This window comes from Puntigrus tetrazona, unplaced genomic scaffold (assembly GCF_018831695.1).
Source record: "Puntigrus tetrazona isolate hp1 unplaced genomic scaffold, ASM1883169v1 S000000008, whole genome shotgun sequence".
Taxonomy (NCBI): Eukaryota; Metazoa; Chordata; class Actinopteri; order Cypriniformes; family Cyprinidae; genus Puntigrus; species Puntigrus tetrazona.
Genome location: NW_025047688.1, coordinates 1,584,038 through 1,596,869, shown reverse-complemented (window position 1 = coordinate 1,596,869; position 12,832 = coordinate 1,584,038). Strand labels below are relative to the sequence as shown.

The window sequence follows — 12,832 nt, the reverse complement described above, 5'->3', positions numbered from 1 at the left end:
TTAAGACAGCAATGTTTTTTAGCGACACGTGGTTTTTAAAGTTGTGTCAGCACTTTTGCTCAGTTAGCATCTAGTATCGACAGAAAAAAACAAAATGGCTACTACGTAAGATATTAATTTATATGAAATGTCAGATTTCAACACACGTAAGGCCAGTTTGAAAATGATATATGTAAAAATACTTAAATGTGACTGGTGAGCCAAAAGCTTAAGGCCCTAACAATACGACACTGATTTTTTAAGTCATTTTTAAGAATACAGTCAATCTGATTGAGTTAATGATGTATGAAAATTTGTTAAAATTGAGAGTGTTCAGTCACCCTCAGTTAACTCAGATTAATATTTTGTGATATTTTATATTTGTCGTGAGATTGTTGGTCACATGTGAAAGTGTATTATGTCTGCTAACATGGCAATGTGTTTTGAAATGTTTAAAGCATATTGAATGCTGTTAAAGAAAGTTAAAATTAATTAGTTCAAGAGTAAGGAAATTAAGAGAGAGAAGAGAGAGAGAGAGAGAGAGACAGAGAGAAAAGTAAAGAGAGAGAGAGAAAGAGAGAGAGAGAGAGAGAGAGAGAGAGAGAGAGAGAGAGAGATTTCCTGTTTATTTCTATTTTCCAACAAAGTTTTGTTTTTTCAAACACAGCATTTTGTTACGCTCTGAGGAACGTTTTAATAAATGATCGCTGACGACTTGAATTTTTAAGAATCATTTAATAAATCAATTCAATTGAATTCAGCATCATTTGAGTCAATATTTGCAGTCTATTCATAAGGACAGGCACTTGCTTCATCCTTGAATGAATCAGCCGTCTGAACGAATCGTTTGGAGGCTTCAACGACTCGTTAATTAAAACGAGTCATTGAAGAGGCTGCCGCCTACTGGCGATTTAGTTTCATAGTAGCCTATCTTTTTTCCCAACATTTCATATTTATAGTATAAATATAATATAGATTATATAGCTATATCTATATATGTACATTAAAACAGCATGATCACAACATTATGCTGTTATAATTTTGCATTGGTGATATTTTCCAGCTGCATTAAACTGTCATTAATGCATCTGAACGCCGCTCCATTCACTTCTGTTTCTTCTGCAGTGGAAAGGTTGCATATGATTGGTAACAGCCCTATATTATCTTATATTAAGTGAAGTTGTTAATACATTTTTAAGACTTTGCTCTAAAGGATTATCCGTGCATTTAATGATAAGCGGGACATGCCAAACGTCAAATGACTTGAAAATATTTATATGCAGTATTGAGTCATATAAAATGTACATTTTGAACAGGACACTTGTGGCCAGTGAAAATGCACAATTTGTAAACCCACTAGCCACAGTGACTGGTGAGCCAAAAAGTTAATGTCAGGCCCTGAATGTACGAATGATTTTAAGTCATTTTTAAGAATACAGTCAACCTCTGTAACCATTTCAGTCATATAGCTATAGTATGAACAAAGTTTTGTTAAACAGTGAGAGTGTTCAGTAAACCCTCAGTATCATAGCAATATGTTGCAAAGGACGTCAAAAGTTACTCTTAGAAGACTGAAGCAATGTTTAAAGCAATAGCTCCATCTCCTGGATCCAGCTGCATTTTAACACTGCCTGACCAACAGTTAGCCAATTAGTGGAAATTAAGCGCAATTATATTTTTACATAACCGACATTAAAAAGTAAAGATTAGTTCAAATAAACCAAAAAAGGTTCAAGAAACGTACATTTTAGACACCATATTTCCTGTTTGGTTCTATTTCTCCAACAAAAATCTTTCCAAACACAGCACTGTTACGCTCTGAGGAATACCTTTACTAACGAATCAGTCGCTGACGACTCACTAAATTGTTTAATAATTGTTTAATAAATCAAAGCGTTTTTCGTGTATTTGCAGTTGCAGTTATATTCATTCATGCGTTGCATTAAACTGCATGAAAATGCATCCTAATGCCACTTCAGATGCAGCTTTGTGTTGATTTCATCATTTACATTTGCTTGCTATCAGCCCGAATGTCTTATTATTCTGATTCACAGATTAAATGTAAGTATTCGACTAAAAAGATATTGGACGCTTTTAGTAAAAAAATGGCTTTATAAGAGTAAAAATAAACATAAAATGTAAAAATCTGTTTAAACTTATTGGAAAATATGAATTTCTGTCAGAATCGATTAAAAATATAAAAACATAATATTCATGTTTAATAATTTTAGACACTTAATTTTACTGAAGGCTACCAGGATACCTTGAGGTTTTTAAATTCGTAAACATAAACAAACTATAGGCATAAACCTATATTATTATCCAATTTATGAGCCTTAAAACATCTTAAAAAGCACACATGTAAGTCAGTAACATTTCCTCAAGGGAACAACATTATAGCTTACAGCTTATTATATTGATTTCTTTCCCAAGTTGCACTGGGTGTTTTAAAATATGCTCTAAAATATTTGTGCACGGCTCAAAAAGACTGTAAATCACCAAAAAACACAACAAAGTCAATAGCTGCTGTTATTATTTTAACTTTTGCCATTTTATTAGTACTCTTTTTGTTGTCCCTTCAAAAAAACCCTGACGTATAATATACAACATTACAACAAACACATTTACAAACCCAGGCATAAGCAATACACCATTCCTCATGCGTTTAAGGCTCAAAACATCAATATCTGCACGCATATCCTTGTGCTTCAAATTAGTAATTCTATCATTCATTTAAGTTTTACGGCTTTACACTCAGACCTGTTGCATCAGACGCACGTGATTAGTGGTGCGAGCTTGACTTGATAAAAACCACACTGAACTGAACAGCAATGATTTTCCGTGATGTAATGAGTTAACCATGTGATGATTTGTACTGTGCCGTGTGAAAACACGCACACATCTCCTGCTTCCTGTCAGACGGAGTAGATCAACTGTACCGCAAGGTCGCACAAAACCACCTCACTCTTTAATTTTGGACCCTTAAAAACGTGGTTTCACTGTTAATGCAGACAGAAAATCAGGAGACCCGGAACCTGATAGATGCATACTCCGAAACCTCCTCCTGTGTCTGACAAGATGTGGTATATGATGAGGGCGGGGGTGCGAGGTGATGCAGAGACGCGTACACAACCTGACTCGATCTGCTTTCTCTCCTGTTATGCAAAAGATCATCGCTGGAGTCTGACACGTGTGATGGAGACTGTCCGGGGTGTGATGTTAATGTGTTGCTGTGATTGAGCGCTTCTGTGTTTCTTCGTCCCGTTTCTGAACACTGGGGCTCGGTGGCGACTGGACAGACGTTGCTGTGTACTGCAAACATTACATGATTATCATTCATATAGCACTGTGCGTTTGAATACGCAATTTCCAGAATTTAAGATTTTACTAAATTTGTAAAAAATTTTCAAATCAAAATTTTAATTGGAATGAGAGGCAAAGTGTTCCTCAATTTAAAGAAATGAAACATTCTAACATCAAAATATTACAGAATATTTCAATGATTTGTTTAAGGTTCCCAAAATGCTCTTGCCTTCTTTTAGGGTAAGTTAGAGCATAATGGGAAATACCGACATGATTTTCTTTGTTTGTTTGAAACTTGAACTTTTAATTTTAATGCCACATTCGAAAAATCGAAAGTTCAAAAACTGAGTTATAATTTAAAAGACGTGTATTTTTAAGTATAAAAGTTGATAAATGTATAAAAGTTCATGTAAAATTGTACGTATGATCAGTTGTTTATGAAAACATACCTGGACCTGTGTTCTCTGTGTGTTTTTTCTCTTTGAACCTGACAATGATCAATAAAGAAATAAATTCAGGGTCATGCCAAAACGTAAACGTCAAAATAATGTAAACTGACACAGCGGCTTACTTTTACATGCACTGATCCACAGGATGGACATTACTAGAAGGAGCAGGATCAGTGCCCCCGAACAGATGAAGAGATACGGCAGCCACCACGGATACGAACCTGAGCTGAGGTCAGTGTTTTCTCTTTCTGTCGTCTCTAAGAAAAGACAAAATAGAGTCATTTGATAAAAGGAGCTGGAACAACAACCATAACTGAATCTCAAGAAATCTGTAAGAAGAAAACGCAGGTCAGTGTTTGATTATATTCCAGGATGTTTCTGTAAATGTTCAAAAAAAGGTCTGAAATCACTTTAAAGTATGAATACGATTAGGTTATCAGTATCTCATTGTTAACATAAAAAAGACATCAGTCTTTACCTGAGACAGAAACGTTTATTTGATGGCTGTACATGGAGATGTGTGGTAGGTTTAGTTCACATCTGTAAGAGCCTTCGTGATGCTTTGATATATTCGTGAAAGTTAAATATGAAGTCAACGTATTTGTGTGAGATGATGAGTAGATCTGTGATGTAGAGATCTGATCTGATTCAGACACCGGAGTCCAGCTGTTTAAGATTACTTTAGTCCACGTCACATTGACTTTCTGGTGTTCACAAAACATCAGCTCACAGGAGATCTTGAAAGTCTTGTTTATGAACACTTTATAAACCGTCCCTCTCTGAACTTTCAAGAGAGGACATTTGACGGCATGACCTGAAATACAAAACATTGCAGCGAATGTATGAACAATGATAAACAGCTAGAACATGATTAAAATAAACAGAACTGGTCTTTTCTTTCTAGTAGGGATGCAAATGGTTTTTCGCTTTTTCTTTTTTCTGCATGCAGAGGTTGAAATATCACAAGGTGCAAAGGTTTAAAAGTCCAACTGTAAAGAATTTCCTTTTCTTTTTTTTTTTACATTGCAGTAAAAGGTACAAATTATTATTACAATAATAATAATTGTATATATATTTTTTTTCTTTTTGCAGTGATGTGAAATGTCACCTAAAATGCCCTTTGATCCTGTAAAATACATCTGAATTACTGAATTCAAATGTACACTTGCAACTTGTTAAAACCTGGTGAAGTGCTACTCAAACTAAATTTTCTAGAATATTCATTACACCAAACCTAGTCTGTGAAAATCAAGGCATCAGTAGCTGATTTTGTCTCGGACATCTTTCGTGCTATGTACTCACCTAGTGCATCCGTGCTCACATTCAGGAAGAAAACTATCAGCATGTAATGGATCAAAGACGTCTTTCTTTGGTTTGCTGAATCCATCTTGAATACAACCAGGTGTGCCCAGATGGTCTCTAAATATAAATAATTTCAGCCTAATCCTTACAGTCACCATCCGAATCGTTTGACTGAACACTCATTTTTGTCAGTCTGTCTTTGTGCTCTTCAATCATGTTCATTTTTATACTTGTGGTTTCCATTTCCTTTACCTACGCAGCATGCACTCATCCTGCTCTGTGTGCTTTTGCACATATATTGAGCTTCACGTGTTTTTTGGACAGGAGAGTTTTGTTCTGTGGTTTTGTTTTTCTGCATTCTTATGCAGTTTCTGGAGCACAAATATTCTTTGTTGTTAATTCAGTGCAGGAACAAATCTCACACACCCACATTAAGTCAAAGTAATAGCATAAATTGTCATTTAGAGCTGTGCTTTGGGATTTTTTTTTCATTTTACGTTACCGTCCCAGTTGTGAAACTTAACACTTACGCATGCTATTCTGAGTAAAACATTTTTGTTAAAAATTCCCTAAATATCTGGTAATATAATTACTTTCCGTTACTACATTTCAGGGTTCCAGCTTCTTTGGTTATCTGTACAGTGAGCGCACAAGTATTTATTCACTAATTCATTAAAAATGTGTGTTTTCATTACCATCATCCTTTAGACAGTGTGTTGAGTGTGGTACCCTTTTCAAAGCCATACAGAAAAAAGACAAACATTTTTCAGTAGCTCAAAACAGTCATTCTCAAGTTTGTTTGAAATACTGTAACAATTTATGACAAGTTCTACCACAATTACAAAAGAGTTTCTTGTAAAAACCTGTAGATACTATCAGAACAAGCCATGTTGAAAATATGCCAAAGGTGACAAAGTGAGATTTATATATAATCTAAAAGCTGAATAAGTGTTCCCTTAATGGTTTGTTGGGAAAGGACAATATTTAATTATTAATATCAATAATAAGAAGACTCAAATCTACAATCTGAGGGTGCAAATAATAATAATAATAATAATAATAATAATAATAATAATAATAATAAGAAAACGCTTTTAAATTTGTCAAAATGAAGTTCTTATTAATGCATATTACTGGCCAAAAAATTAAGTATATATCGATACATTTACTGTATGAAGTTTCCAAATAGCTTAACAGAACATGATCTTAAATGATTTTTGGCGTAAAGGAAAAATCTATCATTTTGACCCATGCATTGCATTGCTATTCCTTTACAATTGCTGGCTATTGTTACAAAATACACCTATGCTACTTATTGTAACGGAGCAGACAAGATGAGAGATATTTAAAAACAATGGCAAACCGGTATTTAGGAGGAAAGCAGAGAGCAGTCTGAGAAATCAAGCCAGGGTCAATCCATGACAAACTAAACGGAGCAAAAATCCAGATACCAGACAGAGATCTGAACGTGGAAGAATCAAACACGGGGGGAAAACAGGACTAGGCTGTTTGTGACCGTCAGATTAGAAACAGAACAGATTCCAGGAGTGGCACAAAGGCTCATGTCTGTTCATGTCTCTGCATTCAGATCGGTGTGCTCAAGTCTTCATTCTTTATATTTTAACTATTGAGCACTGTTTCGTAAAGAACTATTGTGCCATTAGGGTCTTGCTTTTCTCAAGAGCAAATCACACTCATTTTTGTCCATAGACAAAAGACCAATATTCTTATACCAAAAGAATAATACTCTTAGTACTTCTCAGAGGGCAGGCTTTAAGTATAACTCATTTGAAGCTTTGGTTCTGCATATCACATTATCTATAGAATCATGTGCTAGTCATAAATACCCTGTCATGTCCCCAGCTGCATTTAAACATTGAACTGGAGGTTAAGCTCTGGGTTGTCCTGCCAGAGGAGAGTCTTTTTTTTCTCCATTCTGTATGTATGGTGTTGTATTACACATTTATAAAGGTAAACACAGATTCCAATATAACAGTATAGGCTGAATGTGTAGTTCTTGAACATCTGGTAGGTGTCCTAAGTCAAGTGTGAATGCTAATCCTAAAATACACTTTAGGATTAGCCTTAGACATCAACCTTAGACACCAGTATAATCAGATTATTTCTGAAGTTTTCAAGATCACACGTATCTAGACGGCTACGAAAGCTTTAGAAATGGTAATTTACTAGAATCCAAGTGAAAGTGAAAGTCCCCTCGAGATGTTGTACATGTTGTAGGGTGGTGACTAACACCATTCCAATGATTGAGAAAGCAGACATTATTAATAACCTCAGAGCACTTACTGGAGTGGTTTCTTCACCGACAGCGGATGAATAGCCTGTCATAGAAATGTTTTTTCGTAATTTCATTACGTTTTATTTTATCTTCAGCAGCGGGACGGAAGGTATGCGCTTCACGTCTTTACCACATGTTTAATAATGTCTTAATGTGCCATTGTGGTTAAACACCGAATGCGGTAACGTTTATCATAAGATAACAGTAAAAATCTGATGACGGAACAGTTTTATATAGGATTTAAGCAAACACAGGCTGCTGCGTTCTCAATATATTCAACACAAAACAGTAAAATGGCAGACAAATACATTATTTTGATTCTCAAATTTTGCAGAAAACGTCTTAAGGAATTTAAAACTAATCACTGCTCAGCTGTTATTGTGTAGATGGGGTTCACAATATATTTATCAATAGGCTTTCTCAGAATATCTAATACCTGCTTTGCCGTGAAGGGAATATCGGTTTAGTTTATTCTTGCGTTGACTGATTGACTTTTATGGGGAGTTTCTTTACTCGGTTACAGTGAATGTATTTATAACGTGTGCCGAGCTCAAAATAAATATCCCCAAGATGAGATGTCATCTCAGCAAATCAGCTCAAAGGGAAATGTATATAAATACTTACAATAATAAATTACAATTCTTTATATCGGCTGCCTGTAATAACTGTTTAGTAACTAAACGCTAACTCACAAGCATAAATACACTCATATATGGAGAAAGTGCAATGGCTTTATTCCAAGGGTTTGGACTTGCATTTACGTTCTTCCGGTTTGAAGAGTGATGAATTCCAAAGATGATTTGTGATGATTGAGAATAGAAGGTAAAAAGAGCTAAGAGAGATCTGCTGAGATCTAATGATCTTTGGTTGAAAGAAGTCAACGCTGCGTCAGGGTTGTAGTAGGGCTCACAGGCTCATCTTTTCAGTGTCTCAAAGAACCACACACCAGCTCTGGGACTTGGTCACCATGAGACGAGAGGGTTATGAGAGCCCAGTGTCCGGATAAAAACCTCCAGACGGGTCACTGACATGAGGCCTTTTGAAGCGTGGAGGTCACACCTTTTGAGGGTCAGAGAGAAAATAGTGACTTTGGCGGGGAAGCTTATGACTCTTGTCTCTAAGGATAATAATTTGCATTTGCACTGGATTGGAGGTTGTTATACAAATCAGTAAAGAGTTTTAGAACACTAATATGTTTGCAGGTATCAACATATAATATACACTCTCAAGTCCATTGATACCAGGCATGTTTCAATTGAGGTGATATTAACTAGTCTATCATAAACATGCATAAAACAGCATACAACACAATAGACAATATACACGAACAGTAACAACATACACAATGACCTGGGGATATGTATTATATTTAATAACACATATTGACTTAATGAAAGGAGTAATTTCCTATTGCAGTATGTGTCTGTTTTAGAGAGAATTAAGGGGAAGGGAGATTCTCCTTACATACCTTTAGGTCGTAAAGTTTATCTGATCTGGCAGAGGTGACCATGATAACTGGGGACCTGGGTTCATCCACAGACATATTTGCATACTTTTTGTATGGTCTGTGCTCGTTACTTAATCTATTTGTGCGTGTCTGAGTGTGTGTCACAATAAAAATTGTGTGTGTCTGATTGGTTCGAATGCATGCAATAACCCCATAACTATTTTTTCAAACTATAATGTTTGAATCTTTTTTCACTTAAATGCTCTAAACGACGTGATGATTTATGTTCACCAGCCATGAGCCCTGTGAATGTGAACGTGATGGTGGATGCCGTCCCGGTCGCCGGACGCCCTGAGGTTATCTTGGTGACCTGCGTAACTTCTAGAACGAAGCCTGCTGCCGAGGTGTCATGGAATTTGGCTGCTTTATCTGATTCTGTGAAGGTGTCATCCGACACTGTGAAACATCTAGACGGGACCTTCACGGTCACAAGCAGTCTGATTGCCACCCCAACTGTACAGATGAACCAACAACTTGTCCAATGTGTAATCAGACACGCCGCCATGAAAGAGGCACTGGAAGTTGATCATAAGATCATTGTGCACTGTAAGTGGCGTGAGCCTTTATAAGAACACCCAAACATTTCACACTTTTATTGTTGTGTGCGTTTCTTTTTAAACGGTGTGGGTAGACCTAGGGTCTGTTCTTCGTATGTCGCATATGTCGCGTATGTCGTATGTCTAACTTGTTGACGATTTCAACTGATCTTGTTTGGTTCTTCGAAGCTCATCCTGGACTTGCTGTCATAGCAATAGGTCCGTTAGCTTGAACCTGCTTGGATGCAGGTGCATTTCACAGGATTAGTTTGCGGCTTTATAAGCAGAATTAATGCTTTATTATTGTCCCAGCCAACGCTACCTTATTACAGTTTCTGGCTGATTCAGGGACAGTAATTAAAAATTGTATTGAAAAATAATATAATAATGTTGTGTAATATGTAATACTATAGACAGACATAGCCGGGTATTCTCATTGAAATAGTTATTGTGACGAGTCGGCTGCCCCTTGAGTGTCATCATCACCCCGTCCTTTATTCGCCGCCCTTCACCAGGCTCCCGACGGGAGTGGGCGTGTCTGAGAGGAGCGGCGTGGTATTGGTCTGGCGGCGTGTGACGAGACACACGTGAAGTGTATGGAGCCTCGTCACCGCCGCCGTTAAATACCGAGCTCGCCTCTCCTCGAGAGACCGGTCTCTTCCCCCGTGCATGCACGCTGGTGTCCGCTGGTGCACCCTTCCCCTCTGGAACACTACCCAACCTGCACCTCCCCTGCAGCACAACGAGGACACCAGTTCCCCCGTTTATTTGGACACTTTTCCCCTGGACACTTTATTTTGTATATATTGTTGTTAATAAAAAGCCTCTCCGAGGCCTGACACCACACCCACTGTCGTTGGCTCCTCCCGCCACATTATCTTTAAGTTAGTAATAATCCCCAACTTAACTGTTCATTACAGATGTCTTGATTATGTTTACATGTTATTAGGCGAGTTAAGCATTTATCCTTGTTAATGGCGTATGCCACTGTCAAGCACATTTGGATATGCCTTGCTGCCATGAACACAATGACTCGGGTTTTCACGCACTTTATGGCAAATAATGGAAACTAATGTCATATATCCTATTTTCCACATGGAGGCGGCTGCCACTTCTAACCACTAGATGTTAAGTTTGTTAGGTTTATCGCTGTGTATATCGTTGATTCTATGGTGATATATAACCTTAAGTATTTCACGTAAAAGTCTGTGGAATGATATTTGTGTATAATATGTAACTTAATCTACCTCTTATTGTTTTCTTTGTAGACCACATACATGTAATGCCCATGTACCGTTGTGTTGTGTGCATCACGTTGCTAATTACACCATGTGCAAGAGGAATTACAATACACCTAATCACCTAATACAGTCCATTTTGTTATAGTTACAATATTCATGATAAAACAATTACTTTATAGCATGTGTGCTATAAAGTGTTTCTATTTAACTCTTTGATCATGTCAAAAGGAATGCTAATCATCTTGCTCAACTCATTAATTAACTCACCAATTTCTCAATGCTATTAGCTCAGGGGACATACTGAAGTCAGGATCAGAAGCAGTCTCTACAGACTTGTTTTTCTTTTTTGCCACAGGGGATTCACTCGGGGTCACCGGAAATTTCACCTCATTCATTGTAAACATTTACAGATCTTCCCCTTCTGTATAACACTGACTCAAATAGTTGTCAGTAGGGATGTAATTGTTAAATGATAGGGTTTAAAATCAATTTCCTCTTGCAAGAATCTCATGTTTTTAACAAAATTTGTGCTAAGTCATCCATCAAAAGCATTGCTTCAGGAGGCCTTTATTAACCCCCCAAACGCTATGTGATGCACTTTTTATGATGAATGCATGGAGTTTTTGGCCTTCAAAATTTCATGCTCATTGCAGTTATAAAGCTTTTTATGTATCACTGTATAATTTTCATTTTTGTGTGAACTATCCCAGTAAGTGTGCTTCTTTAAAGCAGGTACAGGTTTTTTACATTAAAAATGCACATCAAATACAAGCTAGCACACTTATTTCTTTCTTAAGTATTCAATCATCTATTATTATTATTACTATTCCAAGTCTTCATTTATTCGTTTTTAGACACGCTGACATATATTGGATTTAATAACTGATTATTAACTGAATTGATTACAGCCAAATGTCACTTTTGGTAAGCTAACCAAATTGTTTAAACGGACTGTCACAGTCATATAAGTGACACCTTCGCATTCGTATGTCTGTAATTTGATGTTTTAAAGATCCACCTCAGCTGGTCTTTGTGACGCCCTTGAAGACTGACTGTAATGCTGAGGTGTATCAGTGTGAGGCAGATGCCAATCCCGCAGCTACACACTACAGATGGCACAGGTACCACATCTAACAAGCAATCAGTCAATAAAAGACCAAAAAAAAAAGAAATGCAACTTGATCATAACTAGACTCATTGGAAAGCAGCACATCTGTTATCTAGGCATACATTGGGGCTCATTTGCAATTATTTGATTTGCAGATGCGTTCTTCCCAAACAGAATATTTGCATTATGTAAATCAGTTTTTTTTTAACATTAACATTCATGTACGTAGCAACTTGTACATAAATACTGGGTTTTGTTTTCAAATTTACTGGCTTTTTCCCGGTCTGATCTTGTATTCTTCTTGTTTGTGGAGCAGCGCGCACCAGAATATCCCTAATGGTGCTGTTAAAACAGAAGGAAATAAGCTCTACTTATTGAAACTGACCTCTGACCTCGATGGCCTGTATACATGTGAGGCTTCAAACGAGTACGGTACAGGAACCGGCTCACTCTACTGGAAAAAAGGTGAAAGGTTTTTGTTTTGTTTTGTACATGTTTTGATGATGGATGATACAGTTTGTTTAGACTGCAGTGTTTATCATGTCTTATCTGTTTTCTAGGAGAAAACCCTTCAGAGCTCTGAGAAATGTATGCCTGATGGAATTGCCTATTTTCTGTGTCATCAAAGTCTGACTGGCACCAAAAAAATTGGCGACAAATGAAAAAAAAGGGGGGCAACGATTTCATGCCTCTTAAAATAAAATAAAACTAAAATCTGCATTTGCGCTTTTGATGTTGTTTCTAGACAGAATTCAGTATTATAATAATATTATAATAATTAACCATAACCTGAGGCTTCTCCCACTGTCATCTGTAAATCTCTGTTTTATAATCTTTTATATATCTGTCAGTGGCATATTTAAGTCCCATTTCAATAGTGTTCTTTTTGTGCTCAAAATGCATAAAAACATAAGGCAAAGTTTTCATATAGTCGTTTTTCTCCGTAACATTTTTTATTTTTTTTTGAATTTGTGAAAACCCTGAGAACACAATATGTGAAGTAGAAAATATTCAATATGTTCTAAACTTCATCCTCTCTTTCTCATTGTTTGTCTGAAGTTAAAGCTTGCTTTTTTTAACAGTAGTTAAACAGACATACAGACATTTTTAT

The 12,832-nt window shown here is 36.5% G+C and overlaps 2 protein-coding genes across 3 annotated transcripts; one reads left to right on the top strand and one right to left on the bottom strand.

Annotated features, from left to right (window-relative positions):
- Positions 1-2,503: 2,503 nt before the first annotated feature.
- si:ch211-214p13.8 lies at positions 2,504-6,486 on the bottom strand. The gene is made up of 6 exons (XM_043229627.1): positions 6,397-6,486; positions 5,034-5,150; positions 4,210-4,545; positions 3,854-3,988; positions 3,732-3,769; positions 2,504-3,291 (listed from the first exon to the last, which is right to left on the bottom strand). The coding sequence occupies exons 2-6, from the start codon at positions 5,116-5,118 to the stop codon at positions 3,199-3,201; spliced, it is 687 nt and encodes a 228-aa protein (XP_043085562.1). The 5' UTR covers positions 5,119-5,150; positions 6,397-6,486; the 3' UTR covers positions 2,504-3,198.
- Positions 3,984-12,439, top strand: si:ch211-214p13.3 (nectin-3-like protein). 2 transcript variants are annotated; one of them, XM_043229630.1, is made up of 5 exons: positions 3,984-4,079; positions 9,071-9,382; positions 11,626-11,734; positions 12,038-12,186; positions 12,282-12,439. In XM_043229630.1, the coding sequence occupies exons 2-5, from the start codon at positions 9,073-9,075 to the stop codon at positions 12,302-12,304; spliced, it is 591 nt and encodes a 196-aa protein (XP_043085565.1). In that variant the 5' UTR covers positions 3,984-4,079; positions 9,071-9,072; the 3' UTR covers positions 12,305-12,439. The 2 variants fall into 2 exon arrangements, with proteins under 2 accessions (XP_043085565.1, XP_043085563.1); XM_043229628.1 differs by lacking the exon at positions 3,984-4,079 and adding an exon at positions 7,289-7,438.
- Positions 12,440-12,832: the final 393 nt, after the last annotated feature.

Bases quoted from the DNA above. Each gene is read 5' to 3' on its own strand.
- si:ch211-214p13.8 (XM_043229627.1), bottom strand. From the start codon at position 5,118: ATGGATTCAGCAAACCAAAGAAAGACGTCTTTGATCCATTACATGCTG. The intron at 4,546-5,033 runs GTGAGTACATAG...TTTGTATTTCAG, and splicing joins TGTGAGCACGGATGCACTAG to GTCATGCCGTCAAATGTCCT. The intron at 3,770-3,853 runs GTAAGCCGCTGT...GATCATTGTCAG, and splicing joins GTGGATCAGTGCATGTAAAA to GTTCAAAGAGAAAAAACACA.
- si:ch211-214p13.3 (XM_043229628.1), top strand. From the start codon at position 7,384: ATGTTTTTTCGTAATTTCATTACGTTTTATTTTATCTTCAGCAGCGGG. The intron at 9,383-11,625 runs GTAAGTGGCGTG...GATGTTTTAAAG, and splicing joins TCATAAGATCATTGTGCACT to ATCCACCTCAGCTGGTCTTT. The intron at 12,187-12,281 runs GTGAAAGGTTTT...TCTGTTTTCTAG, and splicing joins CTCACTCTACTGGAAAAAAG to GAGAAAACCCTTCAGAGCTC.